This window comes from Urocampus carinirostris, chromosome 1 (assembly GCF_059441175.1).
Source record: "Urocampus carinirostris isolate Australia breed hairy pipefish chromosome 1, RoL_Ucar_1.0, whole genome shotgun sequence".
NCBI classification, from domain to species: Eukaryota; Metazoa; Chordata; class Actinopteri; order Syngnathiformes; family Syngnathidae; genus Urocampus; species Urocampus carinirostris.
Window position 1 is genome coordinate 46046404 of NC_142349.1, and position 27100 is coordinate 46073503.

At 38.8% G+C, this 27100-nt stretch overlaps 2 protein-coding genes across 3 annotated transcripts; one reads left to right on the forward strand and one right to left on the reverse strand.

The window, feature by feature from the left end:
* Nucleotides 1-33: 33 nt before the first annotated feature.
* epn3a (epsin 3a) lies at nucleotides 34-21547 on the forward strand. 2 transcript variants are annotated; one of them, XM_088342233.1, is made up of 11 exons: nucleotides 34-256; nucleotides 8616-9301; nucleotides 9965-10083; nucleotides 15636-15713; nucleotides 16080-16169; nucleotides 16304-16387; nucleotides 16580-16709; nucleotides 17769-17921; nucleotides 19079-19141; nucleotides 19219-19449; nucleotides 20749-21547. In XM_088342233.1, the coding sequence occupies exons 2-11, from the start codon at nucleotides 8740-8742 to the stop codon at nucleotides 21006-21008; spliced, it is 1770 nt and encodes a 589-aa protein (XP_088198359.1). In that variant the 5' UTR covers nucleotides 34-256; nucleotides 8616-8739; the 3' UTR covers nucleotides 21009-21547. The 2 variants fall into 2 exon arrangements, with proteins under 2 accessions (XP_088198359.1, XP_088198368.1); XM_088342242.1 differs by lacking the exon at nucleotides 15636-15713 and having other exon boundaries at nucleotides 35-256.
* A 1332-nt stretch (nucleotides 21548-22879) lies between these two features.
* Nucleotides 22880-25881, reverse strand: arl16 (ARF like GTPase 16). Its single transcript, XM_088342255.1, has 5 exons — nucleotides 25737-25881; nucleotides 25528-25582; nucleotides 23908-24024; nucleotides 23722-23837; nucleotides 22880-23230 (listed from the first exon to the last, which is right to left on the reverse strand). The coding sequence occupies exons 1-5, from the start codon at nucleotides 25844-25846 to the stop codon at nucleotides 23065-23067; spliced, it is 564 nt and encodes a 187-aa protein (XP_088198381.1). The 5' UTR covers nucleotides 25847-25881; the 3' UTR covers nucleotides 22880-23064.
* Nucleotides 25882-27100: the final 1219 nt, after the last annotated feature.

Sequence of the window (27100 nt, forward strand, 5' to 3'; positions counted from 1 at the left end):
TTGCGTGTACATGAGTTTTCAGGAGACATTCGGGAAGCATGCATGTTTTACAAAACGCGTCCTTACATTTATTTCGATAAAAGTGTTCGAGGATCATTTTGACCTGAGAATTTACACCTAAATTGAAAACATTTGTTCAGGCTTCATGTGTCTCCCCCCATCGTCCGATCGGGACATAACTAGAGGCGGGGACAAATTTGAGTTTGCTTGCCTCCTCCCACTCGGGTTGGCAGCCTGTCGGTGCCATGTCATGAAGGTAAGAGAGCAGATAGAGGAGGAAGAATTGTTTCTTAACATTTATTAAGTATTGGATTGAAATGTTCGTTTGTTTTCTTTATTCAGCCCTAAATCACAGACGCTGAGTCACGATTAAGTAGTTTGCCTCGTCCTTGTCGACGCACCGTCCCGTAAAAGTTCGACACGTACTAAGTAAACTAAAACCTGTTCGTAGAACTCTGATTTTTATTATTTCATCCGTTCAATGGACTAGTTAAGCTTTCATTTCTTCGCGTATATTGTAGTTTGGGCCGTAGGTTATATTGTTATTGTGTCAAAAAAATAACCAAACGGCATGTCAAGGAGACTACCCTAACCCGAATTTGAATCTTTGATATGTATATCTGGGGGAGACCCGTGATTAAAAAAAAAAGTTAAAAAACGATACTTAATATTTAACCATCTGTTTTCATTATTCCATTAAGGTAACAGGAAGTGTACTGGAAAAGTCGCCGTGACGTAACGCGGAAGGATAATCAAAGTGACGAGCAAACAAAAAAATGTTGCATGTCCTATATGCTTTCTTCCTGCGGTGCTTTTTACCACGTATTATCAATAGAGAAGCAACCTGATACATGCTATTTATCAAATCAAATTTATTTGTAAAGCACTTTTCTGGCAAAATAATTGTCACTCAATGTATTGTATAAAAACATTCAGCATACAACAAGACAGTAAATTCCTCAGTCTCCCGACAACCCAAAATACCTCAAACGCATACACGCTCAATGGTTTGAATACAATACAAAACAAAACAAGTAAAGCCTGAGATAAATATATAATTATGGCACAGACTAGCCATGTGAGGAAAGGGACCTGAGGGAGACTCATCCTCACTTATTGGGGATGGCAGCCGATGGCCTCAGGATTTTTAGCCATTGAACCACACCCCACCCGTCTTTTACCCCCATATGAAGAAACACTGAAATATAGAATAAAAAAATAAAAGTATGAAATAAAAGTTAAGTAGTTTACAGTATATATCTCAATGATATTAAAAAAGTGGGTCTTGAGCCTCCTCTTAAAAATAGCAAGGATCCTTGCAGACCTGATGTCCTCCGGCAGACTGTTCCACAGACTGTTAGGCACAGCACACACACAAAAAAACAACAACATCAAATTGTGGTCAAAAAGAAAATATTTGCACAAAAACCCAGATGTACAATGCAATAATAAATACATAAACATGTGCTCGAAGGGTGTAGGCTGAAGCCAAATCTTAAGTCCCTACCCAAATTCCATGTTTTTCCTTGCAGGTAAGACATTCAAAATCAAAACAAGAAAACAGCACAATTTGTAATGTCATTTAAAACTTGCAATAGTGTCACTAGTAACTTCTATAACATCCATCCATTATCTGCACCGCTTATCCTCAGTAGGGTCGCGGGGGTGCTGGAGCCCATCCCAGCCATATCCGGGCAGTGGGCAGGGGACACCCTGAACTGGTTGCCAGCCAATCGCATGGCACACAGGAACAGACAATTTGCTCGCTCATTCACACCTAGGGAGAATTTGGACCGGCCAATTAACCTGATATACATGTTTTTGGAATGTGGGATAAAACCGGAGTGCCCGAAGGAAACCCACGCAAGCACGGGGAGAACAGGCAAACTCCACAAGGTTCAATCTCATGACCTCAGCACTGTGCCGCACACGCGCTAACCACCGCACCACCGTGCTGCCCAACTCCTATAACATATAATACAAAAAAACCCCAATATAATGCTCTTCTTTAATATATATTTATATATTGTATATACATTATTTAAAATACCCATAGTGTATATATATATATATATATATATATATATATATTTTTTTTTATTATTTTTTTTTTTTAAATGGTTGTGAATTAGAGACACTTTTAAGTCGTCTAAATCATTGTTTCTCAACTGGTGGGCCAGGACCCGAAAGTGGGTCGCAAACCCTTTCTGTGGGTTACGGGCCTTTGACCCCGCAAAATAATACAAAGAAGAGGGTCAATTAAACTTCTAATCAGTAGATGGCGATTATGCCTTGCTCGATCTCTTTCTCCTGTTCAGTCAATCGGCGAGTTCATTTTATTGCAATGTGGTTGTTTTATTTACTTTTTTGGGCTATAATATTGGGTCTCAAAAAGTTAGTGATAAGGAAAGGAAAAGTGGAAAAGTCAAAACAACCATCGTGTCGAAGAAGAAAACAATTGCAAAATCTGGAAATAATGTACGAGTTTCTGCCGTTGAAACACTGCTGGAAGGTACTCTACAGTAAATGGTTTAAAAACTTAATAATTTTACTTTCTTCACCAGTATCTTTACTAACTACATAATTTAATATATATCTATGTTGAGGTACACACTTTATTAATATTTTGAATTTATTTTATTATGTGGCTATTTTAAAGTAGTTTGAGGGGGTTGCTTATGTGCAGGCCTATGTGCGAGTGCATATACTAGAGGTCGACCAATTTTCCGGCCTTTCAAATATGGGAACTGATATTTAAGAATTTGAAGGATATCGGTATCTGTGTTTTTTTTGATCCGAAAGGCTGATTTAAATATATTTAAAACTGGGTTATTTAGGCTTGGATGCAGCCGAGGCTCTCTCCTCTCACTCCCGCATTCTATTTTGGAAACTTAGTTTTTGGTTGAAGTGAAAGATTAATCATGGTAGTTGTGCTGGAATTCTAGTTTATCTGTACTGTAATGAGTTTCAGGGAGCCATTTACATTTTTATGTACCTTTTTATAATAGTTGCTGCTTTGCCTAATTTTCTTTCCTGCACTATTAATTTTTGGTTTAAATGAAATTGTTAGTTGTGTTCAAATTCCAATTTATTTACCATAAAAGCTTTGAGAGCTATTAAAGTTTTATCTGAATTTACATCAAATACCCCCCCTTTTTTTTTTTTTTTGCATTATTAAATTTCTTGTGCCAATTTTTAATATTTGACAGCAAACGAAAATAGGTTATCGGCCTCTTTTGAATACTGATAATCGGTATCAGCCCTGAAAAATGCATATCGTTGATCTTTAGTACACATGGTACTTGAAGTCATTATGGTTTTGCTGGGTTTTTTTTTGTTTTTTTTTTGGTCTCAATGTGAAAATATATTATCTCTACTTCAAACTATACAATCCTTTCATTAGTTAAGTTTAAGAAGTGAAAATGTCTTCTTGACTTTGGTTGCAGTTTTGTAATTTGGGTGCAATAGTGAAGACGGACTAGTTTAGAACAAGTGGTCTAGTAGAGAAACAGTGGTCTAAATTGTTCAATAAATTAATACCTTACATAGTGTCACAATTTTGAATGTTCAGTGACAGTATTGGACCTTCAGGTTATGGATTCCCTTAGATCACAGGCGTCAAACAGGTGGCCCGCGGGCCAGATCACGCCCACCAATGGTTTGTATCCGGCCCGCAAGACAACAGTGAGAGAAGCGCAAGAGGAAAATGAGCTGTAATTTTAAATATTTCCACCAGATTTCACTAAAGCCAGTTAACACTTGCAAAACAATTACTCTTCTTTTTTATTTATTTCTTCCTCTTTTTCTTTCTCCTGTTCACTCTCTCTTCTCTATTTCTCTCTCACTCTCTAACTTTCTTTTTCTCTCTCTACTTTACACTTTAATTCTCTTTCTATTTTTGTCTTTATTTCTCACTCTTTCCCCTTTTCGACCTCTCTCTCTCTCTCACCTCACTTTGTCTCTTTTTCTCCTGCTGACTCTTTTTCTTTCTGTCGTTTCACTTCTCTTATTCTTTTTATTTTTCTCTTTTTTCACTTTCTTTTTCTCTATTCATTTCCCCAGTCTTCTCTATTCATATCTCTATTCTGCTCTTTTTTTCTCACTGTTATTCTATCCCCATTGTTCTCCCTATCTATTTATCGCTCTCTTTCCCTCCCTCTCTTTCTCTCTTTTTCTACCTCTCTTTCTCTTAAACTTACTAGTAAGGCCCCCGTGAGATTTTTTTATAGCATTTGTGGCCCCCAGCTAAAACGAGTTTGACACCCCTGCCTTAGATCAAGGGTCTCTAGCCTTTTTAATGATGATACCTACTTTTTCTTAGTTATTAGCACAAAGTGCCCACAATTTGATATGCATTTTGTAAAATGACAACATAGCACGTTATTACCATGTTGTTACTATGAATTTTCATGTTAGTTTTTGCAAGTAGGGTTGAATACTAAAAAAAATCCCAAAGGCCCAGCAATGATGATATAATTTCAGAACATGTCCGAGCGCACCTCAGCTTTCCTTATGGGGCACCCTCGTGCCTGCAGTCACCACATTGAGACCCCTTACCTAGATTATGTCTGTTTGCTCTGGAGAGCAACAACTGTTGAATATATTTTGGGAGTTGGCGTTTACTTGCTTTGTATACTAATCAAAGAGATTTAAGATTTACTATATCTTCAAATTTTAACATGTTGGATTTATTAAGTTTGTATGTTCTTAATACCCATCATTATGCGCAATACTAATAGCTTTGCTCTCTAATCAATAAGCAATTATATATTATTCCTATATATATTTCCCTAAATCTCAACACAATAACTTAACTAAGGCAAAATGAATGAACCTTACATTGTATGAAGAGTTTTTTTCGACCCAATATACGCCTGCATCTACTTATAACTGCAATATTATTTGCTAATTTGGATTGTATGCTATTATCGTGGGCTAATATCATGGCTAATAATCACCCTAAGTACTGTTGGAGAAATCTAAAGTTTGATGAAATGTGTCAAAATTGTTTAAACGGACACTGTTATATTTGACTAGGAGATGTCTCTGTATTATGTAGTGCAACTGAAAACAAGTGCAACAAGGCAGAATACAAACTCTTGACTCTCAAAAGTGACACAAATGTTTTTTTAATCTTTTCTCCCAGACTTTCACATGATTTTTTTTTCCGGGTGCCCATAGCAGCAAGTGAGCCTCGTGTTATGTAAAATAATTAAAAATTTCTTGACCTACTATTATTTAATAAAGTGCAAGTTAATGTGATATTTAATGTATTCTTTGCTATCTCGCAGGCACAAAATAATACACACTGTCCCTTTACATTTAAAGGAGAGAAAAAAGCTATGATTAACGTTAGGGGTAAAAAAAAAAAAATCTCAGCCCCAATTTTCTAAATGATTTGCCTTTCTCATATAAAACATTCTGAGCTTATTAAATATAAAGCATTGGTGTAGTCTCTACTTAGTGGTAAAAGCAGCATAATATTTTTTACTTCAGTTTCCGTCTACTCTTCATCGATTTCAAGCTTCAGTTTGTTTTTTTGTTTTCACCAAAAGAGGAGCTCTCAACCTTTTTTTTGGGACGTACGCCCCAGGAACACTTGTTCCATCGAAGTGCCTTTGACCCGAGCAAATATATTTTGGTTGGGGAAAATGAAATAAAATTTAAATAAATATATTTTCTCTGACTAATTTAACCCCTAAAACCTTGTTTTGTACAGTGTTGTTTCCTTAACCAATTGGTGGAAAATGGATTTGAATAAAATCTAAAATTTTCATAATTATTTTAAAATCTTACATAGCCCCTGGTGTGCTTTCAAGTAACCATTGGGTAGACATATCCACATTTGGGGGAGGTATAGGCTCAGAAGCTAGAGCGCTCGTTTTGGGATTGATTCTCGGCTCATCTGTCCTTCGGCAAGACGCTGAATCCCTAATGCGCCCGATAGCAGGTAGTTGATTTGCATGGCTGACGCTGCTATCGGTTAGTTAGTGTGTAAAAAGGAAAAGTGTGAAGCACATTGTAAAGTGCTTTGGGAGCTCTTCATTGACTTGAAAAGCTCTATATAAATGCAGAGCATTTACATTTACATTTGAGTACCACTGTTTTAGAACATGAAAAAGGTTGGAGTTGGTTGAGGAAAAAAAAGTCAAAATACAGTACATGTAAGACTAACAAAAAAAAATCCTGAGATGACAACATAATTGGGTTTGCACAGATTTTTAATGGAGTTTTAGCACACTTTAGGCCCATCCCTTTTTCTCATTTAGTAAGATACTTCCTTCTTTGAGGGAAGATGTCCGATTTACGGAACGATGGAAAGTGTGTTTTTAAATTTGGAGTGAAATTAAATTAATAACAGCTTCTGTGACTCATATTTACAATAACCATTACTTTAGTCCGTGTTTAGGTTTAATCATCAATCCCTTGAACAGGTTAGTCAACTTCTTAGCAATGTTCGGTTGCACAATAAATTGCTGATTAGCTTTGGATTTAGTGAGAACTAACAACGACTATACCCATTAGTTTATTGCATATGGAATGTCCAACCTTAGAGCACTGATCAGTTAAAAGTTCATTCCACTTAAATGAACCATCAGAAAACATATGTTGTAAGTTGGGAACTGAGAGTGTTTCACAAAGTCTACATGGAAACAACACTTTGGGTTTTGCATTATAATTACTTTGCATTGACCCGTAGAAAGATGACCCTAGGTGTTAGGTTTCATCGTACAGTGTAGTTTCATACTGCCCCCACCCCTCCACCTTTGAATGTTGTAGTTGTGTTGGGAAAGTATTTTATTCTTCTTAATTATGTATTAATTCTGGACAGTCTTATTTTTCCTGGATAGCACAGTGAACTACAAGTTGGCACATCTGTCTCAATGTTACAAGATTTGGAATCTCTGCTGCAGCCTTTTTATGTGACTTTTGCTTGTGCGCTGGATTCCTCTTACATTCCAAAAAGATGAACGTTATGCTAATTAAAGAATCTAAAATATGTGTAAAAACATTCCTACCACTGGAAAAGTTTTAAGACCGGCTGACCAAATTTGGGGTGATTTGTGTATTTTAATGTATACTTTATTTCTTTAAACTAATCTTATAGGATATCTTGTATCTTTCAAATTGTTTATTCCGTACATGTAGACCAAGACAAAAAGGTTTGAAAACCTCTGCTTTATATTCTATATTTTCTCAACAACTTCCGCAAAATCTTACCTAGTGTGTTCCAGGAAATTGACACATTTCAATTACTGAATTATTTTCTTATTTCATAAGAAAAAAAAGTGTGTGTGTGTGTGTATTACACACACAACACAACTAATAAAAAAATGAATCATTTTGAAAAAAAAATGTCAATATTATGGTAGTAGTAGTACTACAGGTTTTTTCACAAAATGACTAAAGGTGTTGCACCCCAAAAATGTTTTTCAGAAAACGCGCTGATCAAAATTAGAAAACACACTGATCAAAATTAAAGAAACGATGAATTTGGCATGGGAAAACAATTATGAAGGTTACCACAGTCAGCAATTAGTAAGACGTTTACAGGCCTGTGCTCTGAATTACTTCAGCACACCTGCGGCCTCCTCCACAGTTTGGTGACTGTTGTGGGTTTCTTGACCATAACTTTGTCACAAAGGATTTTCCAGAGGTTTTCTATTGGGTAGAGATCAGGACTCTGGGCAGACCATGCATTAATTCAATGTTTTCACCTTCAAATAAATTCTTTAGCCGTTTTGCTGTGTGATACGGAGCATTGTTCTGCATGAAGACTGCAGGCTGATTGGGCAATAAACCCAAGTAAGGGACTATGTGCTGTTGAAGAAGATTCTTATACACATTTGCATTCACTTAGCGATGTAGCTGTAGAAGAAGCCCAACACCCAAAACCATAACACTTCCTCCTCCACCCTTCTGACCTTTTTTTTTCCACACTTTGGGTTTAGTCTTTCTCAAATGTGACGCCGAACATAATGCTCCCCATCAGACTCAAAAGAATTAAATTTGCTTTCATCACTTACGTGCACCAGTTCTTCTCTGATGACACATGCTCCTCAGCAAAGCATAGTCTAGATTTTATTTTTTTGCCAATGATTGTGGGCCTTCCGTCCGAATACTTATAAATGGCGGGACACATTATGGTGAGACAGATCCTTACCATGTTCAGCACTGACATAGCGAGCAATTCTAGTTGCTGTGTGGAAACAATGACCCATCGACAACCCCCGGAGTGACCTGTACTCTTTTGCATTTGTCCTCCGTGGACGACATGCCTTCCTGGGCGACTTGAATGAGTTTGTAGTTTTATAAACATTTAATATTCTTGAAATCACAGATTTGGAACTATGAACTTGTCGTGCTGTGGATGATAATTACTCCACCCTGGGCCTCTTTTTGTACAGCCTAGAGCGCTCCGTGCCTGGAACATCGAAGTAAGATAAAAGCAGATAGGCGTGGTGAAAAAAAATATATAAATGCTCTTTGAACTCAGTTGGGCATTGTAAACATATACTTAATAGAGAAAATATTTACTTTGATTCTTTTTTAAGGATACCTCAAACTACGCACCTTCAAATAAGATCAAACAATAATTTTTCTCTCTTCAACAGGATCCGATTTGTGAATATAATTGAAGTTACAAAGACCAGGTTGGGAAATACCTTATCTTTTATTTTTAAGCATCTGCCTGAAGAAATCCTTTTTTTCACGGGAGCACTGAACATTACTGCCAACATGCAGACTTCTCTGCGCCGCCAGATGAAAAATGTGGTCAACAACTACACGGAGGCTGAAATCAAGGTGCGCGAAGCCACCTCCAATGACCCGTGGGGCGCCTCAGGCTCATTAATGGCTGAGATTGCTGACCTGACCTACAACATGGTGGCTTTCACAGAAGTCATGGGAATGATCTGGAGGCGACTTAATGATCATGGCAAAAACTGGCGCCATGTTTACAAGGCGCTCGCCTTGATGGACTACCTCATCAAGACAGGTTCAGCTCGTGTGGCGCAGGAATGTCGGGACAACATTTATTCAATCCAGACCTTGAAGGATTTTCAGTACATAGACCGTGACGGAGAGGACCAGGGTATCCATATTCGTGAGAAAGCCAAGAAACTGGTGGCTTTGCTGAAGGACCCGGAAAAGTTGAAAAAGGATAGAGCCCAGGCATTGAAGGCCAAGTCACGTATGGTTGGGGTCTATGGTGAATATGGGGAGCTTCCTCCTCCGTACCCAGCTACCCAAGCCAGCTACGGGATGTACGAATCAAGAAGTTTGTCTTCTAGTCTTCAATGTAAGTAAAAAGCTGACCTACACCTCATCATACATGTCATCAATCATTGTTTTTTGTGTGTAGATATACAGCGTGTTCCAAAAGTGTTGGGATGTTTGTTTTGGTGGTCCGTGTGGCACTGTGTTAACACTTGCCTCCACAACTGGATCTTGCTCTGGACTGCTTTACTCTCGCAAGCTTTTTTTGTTTTGATTATAGTTTTTTTTAAGTTGGGTCAGTTCTCAGCAAGCTGCTCATATTACTCACTTCACTATGACCTGTTACTTTGACTAACGCCAAAGGATCTATGTCTCTACCATTCCTTTATTACTCTTAATCGATGCTCAGGTGTCTACAGTGAAACATTCTCATACTGAGGATTCTTGCACTTTGGATGCTCTGCATTTAAATTCCCCATCTACCATGTCTCCATGTCCCCTACTAAATTCTCTTCACAGGCGTAGCATTGTCCTCAGTGCTGGCCCACCGAGTTGCAGTCAATGGTAACAAAGCTGCCAAACAGCGTGTGCCGACGCATTAATTAACATTCAGTGCCAGTACCAGCGTCTTTTTGACCCATAAGGCAGCCAAAGTGTCTTGTTTTGTCCATCTTTACGCCTTCTGGTCATGTTTTTGTTACTTCCTAAAAACATTCAATTCACTTTTCTTTCTGTCTTTCTCCAGCCTCCTCTAACTCGCCTCGGCTTGCGCCAGAATTGGAGCAAGCTCGGCCAACCACCACAGGGGAGGAAGAGCTCCAGCTGCAGCTGGCCCTGGCTATGAGCCGGGAGGAGAGTGAAAAGGTATGTTATGTCCCATGTGGACAGTGGACACAACTCTGTGCATGTGTAATACTGTCAACAATGCTGAGCAAAAGTCTCGTTGAGAAACATCGCAAGTTGCTTCCTTTTATATTTCATTCATTTAGGAAAGAAATTGAAACTGTAGGTCAGTCCACACATGGGAGTGAGATTATTATGAATTATTAACCCTACCTAATTATTTTAAAACGGCTTGAACACAGCAACGATGCAGTCTTAAAATGGTTGAGCAAATAAGGTGTTTTGACAACAGAAATATAAATATTACACTATTACAAACAATTTCTGATTAGTTTTCAATCAACAATATTGTTTCGTTATGCAATTTGTTGTCTTTTTTCTCACTTACCTCTGTGTGTATTTTTGACAAAATCAGTACCCTATAGCAATGTTTGGCAACCTCCCGCCCATGAGTCATTTTTGCTTATACCTTATTTGTTTACGCATTTTTTACCCCGGTGTTATAGACGTTACGATCGTACTTTACCCTACTTGAGAAATAATTGGTCAATCGACAAAGACAGCTGACCACATTGGATGCAACGGGAATAAAACCTGGATTGCGGCGGCGAGAGCACCAAATCTTAACCGCATTGACATTAGGATTGTAGAGGACATCGGAAAAGGCATTTAATTCTATGATCAGTTTTTATACTCAAGGTGCCATGTTGTACAACATTGTAATGTAGCATTATGTACCACATGGTACCATGAGTAAAAAGAGTGTGATAAGATGTATTCTAAAAATTTATCCTATGTCATCTAGAATTTTTAGTGGTCTAATGATTACACAATGGATTTAGTAATGTTATCATTATTATTACTAATATTTTTGTTCTTCAATGCCTCGAGAACAATGCAGTGTTTCCCATACCATAGTCAAGTCAAATCATGTTTATTTGTATAGCCCTTAATCACAAAAAGTCTCAAAGGGCTGCAGAGATCAAAGACTATTGCAAACTATTATTACAGACTATTATTGAAATGAAATGTTTATTGAAGGTATTGTTGGATACATTAATCAAAACATGACACAAAAAGAAAAACTAATGCTGAGAGTGAGCATGGCCAAATATGGTCACCTTACGCCCCCTCCCCTAAGGAAATTTGACAGATCTGTTTCTGCCAACCTTTGCTTAAAGGTTTGCACCGTATTTGCACTAATAACCCGGTCAGGCAAAAAATTCCAAATTTTTGGTATCCTGAAAGAAATAAAGTTTCCGTGCAAGTTGCTGGTAGGTCTAGGCACCCGTAACTTATATCTGTGACCACGTAAACCATCAACACGACAGAACTAAAAAAATTGATCAAAAGGCACATCGATCATTCCATGCAGTACTTTGAACACAAAAATTAAATCAAATCGAATTCTACGGAGCTCCAAAAAGTCCAAGTTCAGTCTTTGTAGTCTTTCCGGATATGACAAGCTGTGCATCCCAGGTATCCGCTTCGTATACCGTCGTTGAACTCCTTCCAGTAGGTTAATGTCCTTGAGTAAGTAAGGGTTCCACACAACGCTGTTGTATTCTAACCCGGGTCTAACATAAACGCAAAACATTCGAACTAAGAATGCTGGGTTCTTGTTGTAAAAGTTTCTGTAAATGTTTGATGCTATGTTTTTGGCTTTGTTGGTAATTTTGGCGATATGCGTGATAAACTTTAAGTTTGAAGTAAGAGTGACACCCAGATCCTTATGTTCAGTAACAACATGCAAATCATGATCATTAATGTTATACAGCGGAACAGAACCATGTAAAAACGACTGTGCTAAGCATTTATGAGATGACAATTGCAGTTGCCACTTTTCGGACCAAAGAAAAACTGATTTAATGTCATTTTGGAGAGAATCAATTGTTCCTGTCACCTGGGTTTTTGGTAAGAAAGCCGACAGTTTAGCATCATCGGCAAAAATTGAGATGTCACTACTTTGAATGGCCTCAGGTAGGTCGTTCACAAAAAACAGAAATAATAATGGTCCTAGTACTGAGCCCTGCGGTACCCCACTACAAACTTCCGACCACGCTGAAAGAACATCATCAATTTTTACGCATTGTTTACGATTTGACAAATATGCTGTTATCCATTCAAGCAGTTTTCCCCGAATACCATAGCATTTCAGTTTTTGTAAAAGCTTGTTATGAGACACTTTATCAAAAGCCTTGCAAAAGTCTAAGTAAACAACATGACCAGCCATATTGTGAACAAAAAACATACTGGTAATATTATTCAAATGAGCTATTAAGTTAGTCATGGTAGAATGTCCGGACCTAAACCCATGTTGTTTAAACGTAAAAAGATTGTGCTCCTGTATAAATTTCCATATGGCATCTGAGATAATTTTCTCAAACACTTTACAGACGCAGCTAGTCAAGCTAACTGGTCTATAGTTAGCTGCACTTGTTGTGCTCCCCCCTTTAAAAATCGGTATGACAATAGCACTAAGCCAGTCCTCAGGCAGCTGTGAATCCTCAAAAGATCTAGAGAACAGGTAAAATAATGGTTCACATAAAAAGTCAGCTAGTTTTTTAAGCAAGAAATTTGGAATTTTGTCAGGGCCGGCTGAAAATTTGCTGGGAAGTTTTATCAAGTATCTATGAATTAACTCCTTTGAAAGTTCCACAGAATTTAGAACAGCTGAAGTTCTGCTGGGAAAGTCGGCTGAAACCCCATTGTCACGACCAAAAACACTGGCATACTGATCATTTAATATACGGACATTGTCAGCATTATCTGTAGCAACGGTACCGTCAGATGCCTTCAGGTTGGGAATAGATGCCCTAGAAATTAGTTTACGGTTGATGTATGAAAAGAATTTACGAGTATTATTAGCCTCTAAAACTTTATTTTCCTCAGCCACCCTTTCCCGCCTGATGGCCCTCCGCAGTTCCCTTGAAGCATCTTGATAACTTTCCAAGTATGCCAACTGATCACGTTTATAAAGCTTGTGAATAAACTGCTTTCGCCTATGCAATTCAGCTATATCACGGTTGACGTGAGGTGTAACAGCAACTGAGGGTGTGTATACAGATATCAAAGTGTAAACAACAGATTTAAATATTGCCCACATTTCTTCAATATTCCCACAATTATCAAATAAGAGGTACCAGTTGACACTAGACAGAAAGTATCTCATGCCATGTGTAGATCACAGTCTTTAAAATTTATGTAGTTCTGAGCAGCGGTATCTTTTTTAAGAGCCAGGTTAAGTTGGAAAGTAACAGAATCGTGATCACTGGTAGAGAAACTCGGCCCAACGTCAATGTTTTTAATCAGATATCTGACAGTGGAAAACACAAGGTCTAATACATTGGACCCCCTGGTTGGTTTATCGACATGCTGAAAGAAACCTGCATTTGAAACCAAGTTTTTGAACATTGAAGTTAGATTAGTATCAAAATTTTGAAGAAAACTGTGGTGAAGGTCAGGAAAGTTAAAATCACCCATAAGTAGAATTTGCAATTTAGTATCAAAAATAGAATTCAGATGTTTGAACATAGCGACGTTGGCCTGAAAAGAGCTTAGACCAGAGCGATATACAAGCACCATTCTCAGCTTCACCCCAGAAATAAGAATATCACATCTCAATAACTCAATTCTATCGAATTGATAGTTAGCGACAGAAAACACAGTTATACCATGAGCAAAACTCCTCCATGTTGGGCATTTTTACGGTCAGTTCTAATGGACTGATATTTCTCTATAGTTGGCCCTGTGTCACCAGCGGAGTACCAAGTTTCTGTAATTGCCAAAATATCAGGGGTGTAGAAATTGATGTACGAGACCAAGTCATCTGCCTTAGAAGTCAAACATTGGGCATTAATGAGATGAATCAAGGGGCTGTTCAATAAAGGCGAAGGCGACCTTAGGCATTTCCCGGCTTGACAATAATTTTCCCGTCCCGTATAATAATGATTATGACCATCCCCTCATCTAAAACCTACATGAGGAAGATTCTCAGGGTTAAATGTGTTCCACCAGAGTCTCACAAACGTTATTATTAAAAAAATAGGACCATATTTTTAGATGTACCATATTTAATATATACCGGTGTACAACATACACTTGTGCATGCCCGCTCGAAATCAGTTTATAATTGTGCTTCACTTTTTCTTAGCTCAAAATTTGCTGTTGGATGCAAAAGGAATTGAACTCCGGTCGCAGCAGTGAGAGTACCAAATTCTAACCACTAGATCACCACTGGTATAAATGGCATGTTAAAAAAACAGTTAATTTTATCTCCTTATTACACTATTTCGAGTTTCAGTACCTGTGGCAAATGTTAATTTTGTTGTGTTTCACATGTTACAATGACAATTAAGTTGTCACTTATAATGCTTGGAAAAGAATTTAAATATAGAATCATAGATATAGCTTCTTAATTTTGCTCCAGAAATGCACCTGACTGATGTGTTTGAATTTAAAATGTAAATATTTTATTCTCGGGCACCATATGCCCGGGCCCTTCGAGCCTGTCCACTCACCAGGGTCTCCGAGAATTCTGTGGGAAATACTGTAATGTCAGACATTAAACCGGTCCAATTCACAATTTTCTATCATGAGTAGAATTTTGTCTGTGGTCAAAAGTATAAAAACTGCTCATTGGTGATTTTTCCATTTAAAATGAACGTTTTTCTCTCAACTAGTAATTAGTGACGCCCATGTGCACAAATACATGGATAAGGTTTTACTATCCTGCCTAACTAAATACTATTTGGATAAATGCAGAATGAAATGGAAACAAATTGCTGCATGTTTATATTTACAGAGTCTGTTTTCTAAACCGTTATTGATAGTTAGAGATAATTATAACATTTCAGGCGAATTAATCGTTACTTATATTGTTCAATCAAAACAGGAACTGCTGTTACAATTGCTCACAATGGTCACTGTCCTTATTAGTAGTGATTATTATTGTGACTGTAATTGAGCAGCCCTAATACAGTATTTTGGTATGATTGCTTTGGAAGTTTAGCGTATTATCTCCATACGGGTCCTTGTTGCTTTTTTTTTGTTGTTATCCCACTCTCCTCTCTTTTTCTGGGAGGGAATCTATATTATATTTTTTAGAGTGTGCGCGTTTCTAAAGTGTTTGATCACCAATATTGTCGAACAATTTGGAGACTGTAAAAAACGATTTTCTCAGTATCTGAACATTTTGTGAATCCCTTTGTTTCCCCACAATGAAACATTGTATATACTATCCCTATGTTGGGGTTGTAAGTATTGGTCAATTGTGTGCATGAATTTGCACGCATATGTGTGGTCAATGGAATCATTAATCTCCATTTCATGCATGCCATCCTTTCGCTGAGAACGGAACGTTTCTGGCTATGACTCAGCCACTAATGGCACTCGGATCCATCACTGAGAGTCAGTCAAGCAGGAAGCATTTATTGATCCACACACAGCCTGGCCCCCGCAGTGATCTTTTTAGAAGGGAGCATACATAAACTACTGTATCGCATCAAATGAATGAATGGCTTCAGATTGTCCCTCAAGTCCTTGCTGCTAATCCTTGCACCCCTTAACCCTAGCCTACTACTACAACAATGGTCCTCGATGAAAAGACCGCAATGCAGATTGCCGTGAGCCTTAGCAAAGAGGCAAAGAAGGTACTACTTATCTCGGTCTAGGGACAAGAGGAAACCTTTTTTTTTTCCTTCCCCTTCTTTTTCTCCTAGTGACTTTCATGGACAACAGTATCGAAACATGACAACAAATGAGGGCTTTTCAAATCTATGATCAAAGCAAATCTATGCTTTTAAATGTTAATCCAGACATCTGGCACCTTTTTCTCAACATTTCATTTTTGTCTCAATACTGTTGTCCAACTTGTGTATTTTGGTAATTTTGGATAACTTTTCTTTAGGTCTTTAAATAACAAATGGGTCAATCTTCTCAATTGTGTGAGGTGAGGCACTTCCCAGGTAATGATGATGTCATAACAACTTGTTGCTTGTGTTTTGATCCTTTCATAGTCAAACAAGCAAACAACAGCCACACTGGACATTGATGATGACTCCCAGCTTCGTTTAGCATTGAACATGAGCAAGGAAACTCACCAGAAGGTAAGTTAGAAATATAAAAAATGTTTATTGTATCGGAACGATTGTTTCACTAAAATAAAAATTGTAGATCAGTTGGATTCTATGTAAAAGAACAATCAGAAATAATGAAACTTACTGGGCCTTTGTTTTGACAGGAGCAACTTGGCCGCAAAGGCGATGAGTCGATGCTCAAGAAAGCTTTGGAAGAAAGCAAACGTGAGATGTCATCTAAAGGCGGGGTATGAAACTTAGGGTTATGAAATACCCACATATTGATTGTCAGATAGTGGTTGTGATAGAGATCAGGTGTTAGTAATTTGATTTTTTTCCCCCCTTCTTTTTAATGCAAAACCTAATGGTGGTCATATTACACAAAAATATTTTAACTTTGTGAAAATTCTTACTGACTTGCTTTTTTTCCCTATTGTCAGACTGCCTTCATGGACCTGGTAGATGTTTTTGCAGTGCCCAAAGATCTTCCTCCAAAAGAAAACGTTTGGAATAAAACCCCTTTTCCAGGGTCAACTCATGAAGGAGTCACAGAGCCATGGAACCATTTGGGTGAGCGTCTAAGCGGTTTGTGATTGAGTGCCATAAAGTTAGGACTATAAGTTCGCACCTGATTATAAGCCGCACCCAGTACATTTTTAAAGGAAAAAACGTTTTGTATTTACATAAGTTGCATGTTCCCACATTGAAACATGGGATATCTACAAAGAAAGAGGATACACAGAAAGTTTTAATAATAAACGATACCTTAACCCTTAACGTTCCGATGGCCCGCCGGTGCGCCGCCAGACAAATACGTGTTTGTACGATGTCACCAGTAACTGAAATATGTCATGCCACATATCATTGGGAAGCCTAAACTCTTGGGATTCAAGAAATTATGACCATTTCAAAATATGCTCACCAGAGAAATATCACTCTGAAACAAGATACCCAAACACTATAAAGCCGAAGTAACTCACCAATACATACGTCCCTTGACTGTCTTATACTTCTTTGAATGTCCGCGAAAATAGCTTTGTTACATTAAGGACAATCCATAGAATCCAACCGCGTAAACTATTGACTCCAAAGCACATGATAATGCCAACAAATAAATGGGAATCCGCCTTAAACATTTCTGCTTCGTTGGACGTTGGTTCTTGTAAGTTGTTTGTTTTGCCACATTATTTCCGTTAACGAATAAAAAGACTCTGTTAATTATTCCCAATATCATAGTTAGCCCTTCCCTTTTGACACCACCGTTTCCATGATGAGGATCTGTTCATGGTAGTTTTATTTATGTGCAAAGCACGAAGTTACATTAAACTTGCGTCTTCTTTTACACATATATTTCACGTCTCACTCTTACTTTTACTGCTCGGCCGCCTCTGGCGGGCATTAGAAAAAAATGCATCAATTGGCCGCAACAGATTCAAATAGAAGTAAAGTTAAAATAACTGTAGCAGAGCAGCAATGTGGTCGCATATTGTCACATGTTGATATCTTATTGGTCCTACTAGAATCAGTAAGGCCTTAAAATACTGATGATATGCACTCAGAGGATGGGTATTCCATGTGAGGGAGAATAAACCGTTATTTACTCACTCGAAATTACTCCCCCTTTTAAAGACGGAAAGAGCAGCTCATCTGGAGTATATGATAATTCTTGGATGATTCCACCAAACCCCAGCAGCCCTCCTCCACCCTGGAAGCCTAGCCCACCCCCAGGCAACCCGTGGGACCCACTACCTGGTGCAGCCTCTTCAAATCCATGGGGCACAGGTGGGTGTATATTAGATACTTATGGTTTTAGATTGCTAAAAATTAAGAAATGCGGTTTGTGTGTTCATGTATTACTCTGCCATTTATTAAAATAGTATGATGCGCCTAACTGGTAATACAGACCGACACATAGACCAGTCAGAAAGACTAAGTACTTAAAAAGATCAAATTAATAAGGGGACATCGTCTTTCCAAACTTTCTCAAAGCTGTCTGGTAAAATATATAAAACTATGAGCTGACTGAGCAGAATACATTGAAAATATACTTCCTCAGTTCTCCTGCTGCAATCAATGTACCAAAAGATTTACGCCAGATTATCTAAGATGACTATTTTGATTTATCATTGTCTGAAAACATCCAGACTTTGAATATTAAGGACTTAAAAGCTACACAACTTCAACAGAGTTAGGAAACGAGAAATGGTCAGTGGTAGGTAAGGAGTGGAGAACTGAATGTCAATAATAATGCTTCTGCCTATTTTTAATATCTACTTAAACCAAAAATCCTGATTTGTTTTTTTTTTATTTTTTTTATGGAGTGTTTTATTATTAGTCTTCTATTAAGATTGTCAAGGAGTAGTTTAATTAAGTCAACTGTGTTCAAGGGGGAAGACATAAAAGCCAGTCACACTGGAAAAATAGTGATTATCTTACCCTGGAATAGAACGATAGTATAAATTGGTGTATATCAAGCTGACAATGCTGGGTTAATGCTCGACAGCAACAGTAACCTGCCTAATCTTGACGATATGCCTCACACACCGCCCCTTTTAACCATAATGTGTTTTATTGGCTATTTATTACTTTCTCTTGCTTCATTGTTGTGTCCTACTATATGTACAGCGACATTAGGTGTCCTAAAAGGCGCGTCGAAATACAATGTATTATTATTATTATTATTATAAACTTAATCCCATTTGGGCACCTAAACGAAAGGGAAAAAACATTCCGAGGGAAAACCTTTGAACAACACAAACACTTTGTGGGTGACTGTCTCAACTGGCTTGGTTGAAATGGAGGAAGAGATGAAATAACACAGTAGAAAAAGTTGAGGCTGGACCGACATTTGCCCTGTGATTCATTGGTGAACACAAGTCAGCTGGAAGGACATACACTGTGGCACTGTGAATTGGTCATTAATAATGCTCCTTTTGTAGGATCATCTGTGGATCCCTTCACAATACCAAAAAAGTCTCCCCTCCGAGCTATAAGCCCTTCTGGTAATCAGTACATGCTATTGATTTGTGTATATACATTTTCCCACTATTTAACAAATGTAAACCCAACCTTTCCTCAGATGGTGATCTTTTTGATGAGGCAATGGATGGAGGTAAAATCAATGGGCAGAGAGATGACAGCCCCGAGATGTTTAACATGTTCCAGGTAGAACAGAGTCTGCCCAAGCCCAAGCCTCGCATGATTCACACACCCGAGTTGTTCCTCGGCCCTGCGGCCGCTTCTTTGGTCGACCTGGACACACTGATTCCTGCTAACACCCAAGCCAAGACATCGAACCCTTTTCTGACAGGTAACTGACAATTTAGGGTCGAGCATTAGAATTGGCTTCAAATGTGTCTGTCAATGACAACCATGGGAAGGTTGATCTGTTTTTATTTGTAATGTTTTTGTACATGACCCTATAACAAAAACTGGACCGAAATGTGAGAGCTGTTTATTGTCTCTCAAATTGTTTTCCCTGCAACACTAAGTGGATAATGAGGGACCGATTTTAGGTGTTTCCTTTTTTGGTTATCACCAGGTTTGCACACACTTCAGGAGGAATCTTGGCCCACTCCTCCACACAGATCTTAGTTCGATTAGTCAGGTTTCTGGGCTGTCGCTGAGAAACACTGAGTTTGAGCTTTCAGATTGGGTTCAGGTCAGGGGACCGTCTGCGCAATGCTAGAACCTTGATATGCTTCTTACCGGGCCACTCCTTGATTTTCCTGGCTGTGTGCTTCGGGTCGGTGTCGTGTTGGAAGACCCAGCAACAACCCATCTTCAATGCTCTGACTGAGGGAAGGCGGATGTTCCCCAAAATCTCACAATACACGGCCCCAGTCATCCTCTTTAATGCAGTGCACTCGTCCTGTCCCATGTGCAGAAAAGCACCCCCATGCTTCACCGTAGGAATGGTGTCCTTCTGATTGTACTTCTTCTTCCTCCAAACACGCTTAGTGGAACTATGACCAAAAAGTTCTATTTTGGTCTCATCTGACCACAAAACTTTTTCCCATGATTCCTCTGTATCATCCAAATGGTCAATGCAAGCCTAAGACGGGCCTTGACATGTGCTGGTTTAAGCAGGGGAACCTTTCGTGCCATACATTTCAAATCATAACATCTTAGTGTATTACCTACAGTAACCTTGGAAACGGTGAACCCAGTTCTTTCCAGGTCATTGATCAACTCCTCTGGTGTAGTTCCGGGCTGACACCTCACCTTTTTTAGAATCATTGAGACCCCATGCGGTGATATCTCGCACTGGGCTCCACTAAGATTGAGAGTGACATTCATGATTAGCTTCATCCAATTTTTTTCTGGGTATTTATCTGCAGTGGCGGGTCATTTTGACCCGAGGACGACAGGAGGGTTTATTAATGGAGGCCTTTATCTGCTACTTTTTGGCAAATAATGGGGTTCATGTAAAGTCTGCTCTTTAATTTCTCTGTTTAAGTATTTTTCTCAGGTGAAAAGGTAGGTGTTTGAGCTGAAGTCAAATATGTTCAACTGGTAAAAGAGTAGAATAAATTAATGACATTGAAATAGGGCGTACCCCATGATAGACAATTTTTCCAGTAACTACTTTTTTGCCCTTTCTTTTTAGGTGCGGGTCCTTCCATCCCTATCAATCCATTTGATCTGGAGCCAGATAGACGTACTCTAGGTGAAATAGGCTCGGGTACACTGCAACCTTCCCTCCCATACAGCGCCTCCTTGCCTCTGCCGGCCAGCCAGCAGCAGACAAACTTTCCATCGTCCTTGACCCACACGGGCCTGGAGCTGCCCCAGCCTCTGTTGCCCTTTTCCACGGACGTCCCTCATGTGTCACAGACCGCATTGAACAATCAAAATCCTTTTCTATGAGAAAGAGTTCAACAAATCAGAAAAAAGGGAAATTGAACTTCAGCCTGTGAGGAGGATCCTCTGCCACCCAAACCTCCCAATTATTTTGTTTCTCTACATTATGGCATAACAACCTAACAAATGGGTTAGATAGTACAGTATGTATAATGCAAAACTCATTTTCTGCTAATTGGCTAATGTGACAACAAAAAGACTGATGCCAGCATTGCACTTTGCATTCACTCAGATGTTACTGCCTTTGTGTAGTTAACAATCCTGTTGCACACTCAGCTGTTTGTTGCCGCCACCTGCTGCTGATGCCGTTGTCAACTTGTCATACACAAACATACACAGCAATTTTAGAAAATGATTTATAGATTTTAAAACTGGAAGATAGTTAAATCGCTGTATGTTTTACTCTATACTTAAATCAACATCAGGAAAGTGTAATAGGAACATTAATTTCCTCCACTTGTATTTGGTCTTAGAATAAATGACCTCGGAAATGGATATTATTCCCCCAATAATCTGTTAAAAAATAAATAGCTTCTCCAAATTTTTTTACGTCTCCCTTTCTCTAAAATTTTGCTGTAATTATTTTCTTATTAGACCTTATTGAAATAGAGGTAACAGCTTGCATCATTTTCTAGCAGAATTATACCAATGAGGTTTTTTAACTAACAGATTATTTAGGGTTTCAAGTGCGGTGACTTGATTAAATGTAGAAAATTCCATTTTCCACTTCGTGTGCAGTTGTGAAGCAGCTTCATTAGTCGTTCTTTGGACGTCCCCTGCAGGCTCATCGTAAACCTACATCACATTGCGATCACTTGTCAAAGCGTGCATTAGAGGTAAGATCTTACGCCCGAGCTAAGGGTTGGGCCTAAAATGTCATTCATTACTTTGGGGTTGTCTCGGCCTCGGCTGCTACCTGAGGTTTTTTTTTTTTTTTTTTAAATTATCCATGATTGGGTGTGTCTAGAATTGTTTAGCTTATTTTTCTCTGTGGTGGATCTGCAGAAGCATCCGTCCTCCTTTCGAGCAGCACAGCCTTGGTCCCTGCACGTGCTGGTGTCCATCAAAGTTCTTAATTTATTTTTCTTTGTGGAGGATATGTACGAGGGCTTCTGTTTCTGTGTGCTTGGCTCTGCGGGTGTCCCCCTCTGCTGTCTGCGCAAAAGCGGGACTGAAAGCATTGCGCAGATCCTAAACGAAGAATCACTACAGAAGGATGATTTAAAACAAAACCCCCAAAAACAGAGAAAAGCCCTCCTCACGAATAAAAAAAAAAAAGTCCTCACAAATACATTTTCAAAATTTGGGTCTGCTTTGGGCTCTTGTCCCTCAGATCAAGTTGATTTGTCTGGCTCGGGCTGGTTTGGGCTTCAATGCCCGTGGGTCGGGTTGGATTTTTTTTAGGCCCAATATTACCTCTAGCAGGCAGCACGGCGGCGCAGTGGTTAGCGCTTGTGCGGCACAGTTCATGTCATGGGAACCTGTCGTGGGTTCGAATCCAGCTCCAGACTTCCTGTGCGGAGTTTGTATGTTCTCCCCGTGCTTGTGTGGGTTTCCTCCGGGCACTCCGGTTTCCTCCCACGTTCCAAAAACATGCATTTCAGGTGAATTGGCCGGCCCAAATTGTCCCTAGGTGTGAATGAGCGAATGAGTTGTCTGTCCCTGTGTGCCCTGCGATTGGCTGGCAACCAGTTGAGGGTGTCCCCTGCCCACTGCCCGGAGATGGCTGGGATGGGCTCCAGCCCCCCCCGCGACCCTAATAAGGATAAGCGGTACGGCTGATGAGATGAGATTACCTCTAGCATGCATGCATACATACTGTACTTGATAAAAGCCTTAACGCAGACACCACAAAACACAAAAATAGTCTGTGTGTATTCTGTCATTTAGTGGAAATAATTTATTTTTTCCATTAGGCATTATATTGCTGGCATTTCTTTCGTTGTTGAAGAAAATAATAGATTTCAGACGAAGAACATGATATGTAAATAGGTATGCTTGGCTCCATGCTTTTCAAATTTTGGATGAAATGTCCCAGCTACAACTTTACACAGACTAAAAGTCACTTAACCGTCACGGATTCCAGCCACGCCAACACCTCCCTCAGTCCCAATCCTGAGCGGGCACTTGCTTCCTGAGTGGTGATGAGCTGAGGAGCGCTGGCAATCATGTCGTCCAATCTGAACAGGGACTGGATTTCCACCAGGCTCATAGTGCAAGGCATGTCCCTGGATGGACACCAACGGGGAACACATGGAATAATTGATTTGGTTCTCATGATTGTTTTGACCTTTGTGCAGGAATATTTTTCCCTGGTTTCATCTACATCCACCACAGCTCAGTGGCCCTTTTCCCAACGACAAACTTGTCTGAGTAGATTCTGTTTATGTAGTGGATGCACGCCCATGTAGTCAGGCCATTTTTGTTCTTCGATGAGTCAAAGATTAGCAAAAGCAATATAGGAATAAGAACATTTGACATATTTAAATAAATGGCCCCAACATTCCTCATTTTTGTCATTGGAAAACTTAAAGCACTGTACATCCACCAGCCCTTTGAGACTCTTTTATAAAGGGCCATACAAATCGAACACGACTTGACCAAAGTCTACATACAGTAATGAAGGCAAATCCCAAATGAGTTCTACAGCATTTTGGATTCCTTAAAATGTGCTATATAAAAATAAATCATTAGTTATCTAATAGTTGTGTCTGTTTACCTCTTGTTAAAGATAATAAGCACCGGTGCGTTTCGCAAAGGCTCTGCAGAAAGCACTGACAACAGCTGGATGCACGATGCCGACACTTGGGCGATATTGACCGAGTCCACCACAAACTACAAAGAAACACTGCATGAAATATATTGGGTAGTATGTTAGAAATAATCATGTTAATGCAAAACTTACAATAACTGATGAGACCCCATTGAAGTAACTGGGCCATATCGGACCCATGCAGCCTCCTAGTTCCCTCACTGTCAATTTCTTTCGTCTAAGCATTATGTCTGTAAGGTTGGTTCCCACCTGGGGAGATGTTGACAAGCAAAACAAACATGTGATAAAATCATAAACTCCAAACTAAATAATGTATACATTCAGAGATAAAAAGTAAAATAAAATAATACATGTTTAATTTTGAGTATTGGTTTTAAATCATTAACTTTGAAGTAATTGTATTTATATAACAATAATCAAGACAACAACCAAATTAAGTTATAAAGTATTAGTGTACACATATGCTGTATCTATATTTTAAGGTGTTATTTGACACGTTTTACGTACGTTTTAAAAGTATCATTTCACATTGCGTTAATTTCATATCTAAATTTGTAAAGACAACTCGAAAAAATACGACTTTCCCTTCATCTCATTTTATTTGTACCTATTTTTTTGAAAGAAAACATTGATTATGTTTTAAAATATACCTCTCTCAACACAACAGACACTAAAATATTACATAGTACAGTATAGACATTATTTTACATGAATAAATAAAATGCAGTTAAATAAATTGTACCAAATGATTACTCAAATGAACATTAAAATTACATAACGAAAATGATTGTAATATGTGGAAACAACACAAATATTAAGTTACATCCATCCATCCATCCATTATCTGCACCGCTTATCCTTAGTAGGGTCGCGGGGGTGCTGGAGCCCATCCCAGGTATCTTTGGGCAGTGGGCAAGGGACACTCTGACCTGGTTGCCAACCAGTCGCAGGGCACACAGGAACCGACCATTCGCTCAGTCATTCACACCTAGGGACAATTTGAACAGGCCAATTCACCTGACATGCATGTTTTTAGAATGTGGGAGGAAACCGGAGTGTCCGGAGGAAACCCACGCAAGCACGGGGAGAACATGCAAACTCCACAAAGGAGGTTCGGTCTCATGACCTCAAAACTGTGCTGCACAAGCGCTAACCACTGCGTCGCCGTGCTGCATATTAAGTTACTTACTTGACTAAATGTAACTATGTTGACTATTATCATACCTGTCAACCTGTACGTTTTTGCCATACAAAGTACGTTTATTATGCATTTCAAGACGTGTACGACGTACAAGAAAATCTGTACGGAAAAACACAAATTTGTCAATTATGGGTACCATCCGGTATACACAGACTATCACAAAACGGCAAATTAATCAAGTCTAACGAGTTCGCCGCGGTAGCCTCTATCTCGGTATGCTTTTCTTTTTTTTAGTTGCAAACGAAGCGAGCGGTTTGTTGCTACTGTGCGCATGCGTCTGCCGCCTGGCGATTTACCATCATGCATCATTCCGAAAAAATAAAAAATATGGTGTAAGATTATTTTGTAAGGGTATATATGACAGTTTGTACGGGCATGGAGCCTTGGAGGTTGACAGGTATGTATTATGTATTTCCCGAAATGTTTGAAAATGAATAGTAAATCCAACTAGAAATCGTCTATATATGAAGGGGGTGAGGTTCAGTTTTAAAATGCCTTAAGTATGTTCTCTTCTGTATTGAATTCGACTTTTGATTTATATTCTACTTTACGGTTGGCAGCGTGTGTGGAGGGCTTTCCACTTCAACATTTCCATGCAAAGAGAGCTGTGGACAAAAGGTTAAGGACGTAGCATCCTTTATATTCAAGGAAGGTCAAATCCTAAAGGCAGTTATAAAAGAAAAGAAAAAAAAGACACTGAAATGGTCAGCAACAACTTCAAGCCACAACAGTTAAGTATCCCAATGGATCATAAAGGATATTAAGGAGTCGTTTAAGGAGCAATGTCTTCCCGACACCCGTAGCTCCGAGGAGCAAGCAAACTTCATTATTACTCATTTTATTATCAGGCTCCTCTCGGAGCGTTAGCATTTAGCGAGATAGCTCCGCGTACACGGGCAACCATGGTAACCATCTCCCCTTTCTGATTGGTCTTAAAAATCGAAACACTACGGAAAGCAACAAAAATCAAAAAGCTTTACTGCGGAAATAAGCGTAGTTTTTAGATACCTGTACATTATCACCAACTGACAATGTAAAAAAAAATAAAAAACCTTAGTGGGGATTATGGAAAGATATTATAAATATTCATTATCTTATTCAAACAAGCGATATAAGTAATGCATTTCATCTTCCATACAAATAAAAGTTTTAGTAGCACAAAAGGAACAACTATGTAGTGTCTCAGAGAAATGTTTAATTAAAGGGACAGTGTGTAAATGGTAAATGGTCTGCAATCATATAGCGCTTTTCAAGTCAATGAAGACCTCCCAAAGCGCATTACAATGTGCTTCACACTTACCCATTCACACACACACTCACACACCCATGGCGGCCATGAAGCCATGCAAGGCGCCGACCTGCTCATTGGGGGCATTAAAGATTCAGTGTATTATTTAGCGCCTCCTAGTTCCTATCAATCATTTCAAAGTAAACAACATTTTTTTTCTGTGTTGAAACTTCATGTTTTCAGCTAGTCAAATGGACAATGTTTTAAAATGATAATTTCCCAATATGCAACTGGTTATAAAAGTCGTTCTTCTGTAAAGTATTTGCATATTATTGGAAAATACAATACAAATAGAATAGATCCAATACCAATATTGCTTTGAATAATGAGCAAACATATACAAACACTCATATATATTAAATACATTTCCTGCAATTCACAATTCATATAAATACAATTCATTCGACGTAAGATCAGGATCACCCTCGGGAGCTGAAATATTTGTAGTTTTTTCAAAAAGATACATTTCAATGACAATAGTAAAAGCATATCGCCAAATGTTTCATATAGATGCCTGCTTTTATTCAAAACATTTTACTATTTCTTGTGAAACAAAGAACGCAGTAGATGATTAGCGGGAAATGGGCAGGAGTTACGGTTGTGAGCTTTTTGAATGCTTTTTTAAAAATTAAACATTGCATTATTCAAAGAAAATGGCATGAAACAACAAAACAACAAGGCAGAGTCATCAAGTCTCAAGTGAACAGAGAGTGCTGCAAAAATACACAAAAGAAAAGAAAGTAAATAGATAAAATAACTAGAGTAAAAGCAAATAATGTCGATTCCCTGCACCGGTTCCCTTGGTAACGTCGGGCAATCCGACAGCTCGCACGTGA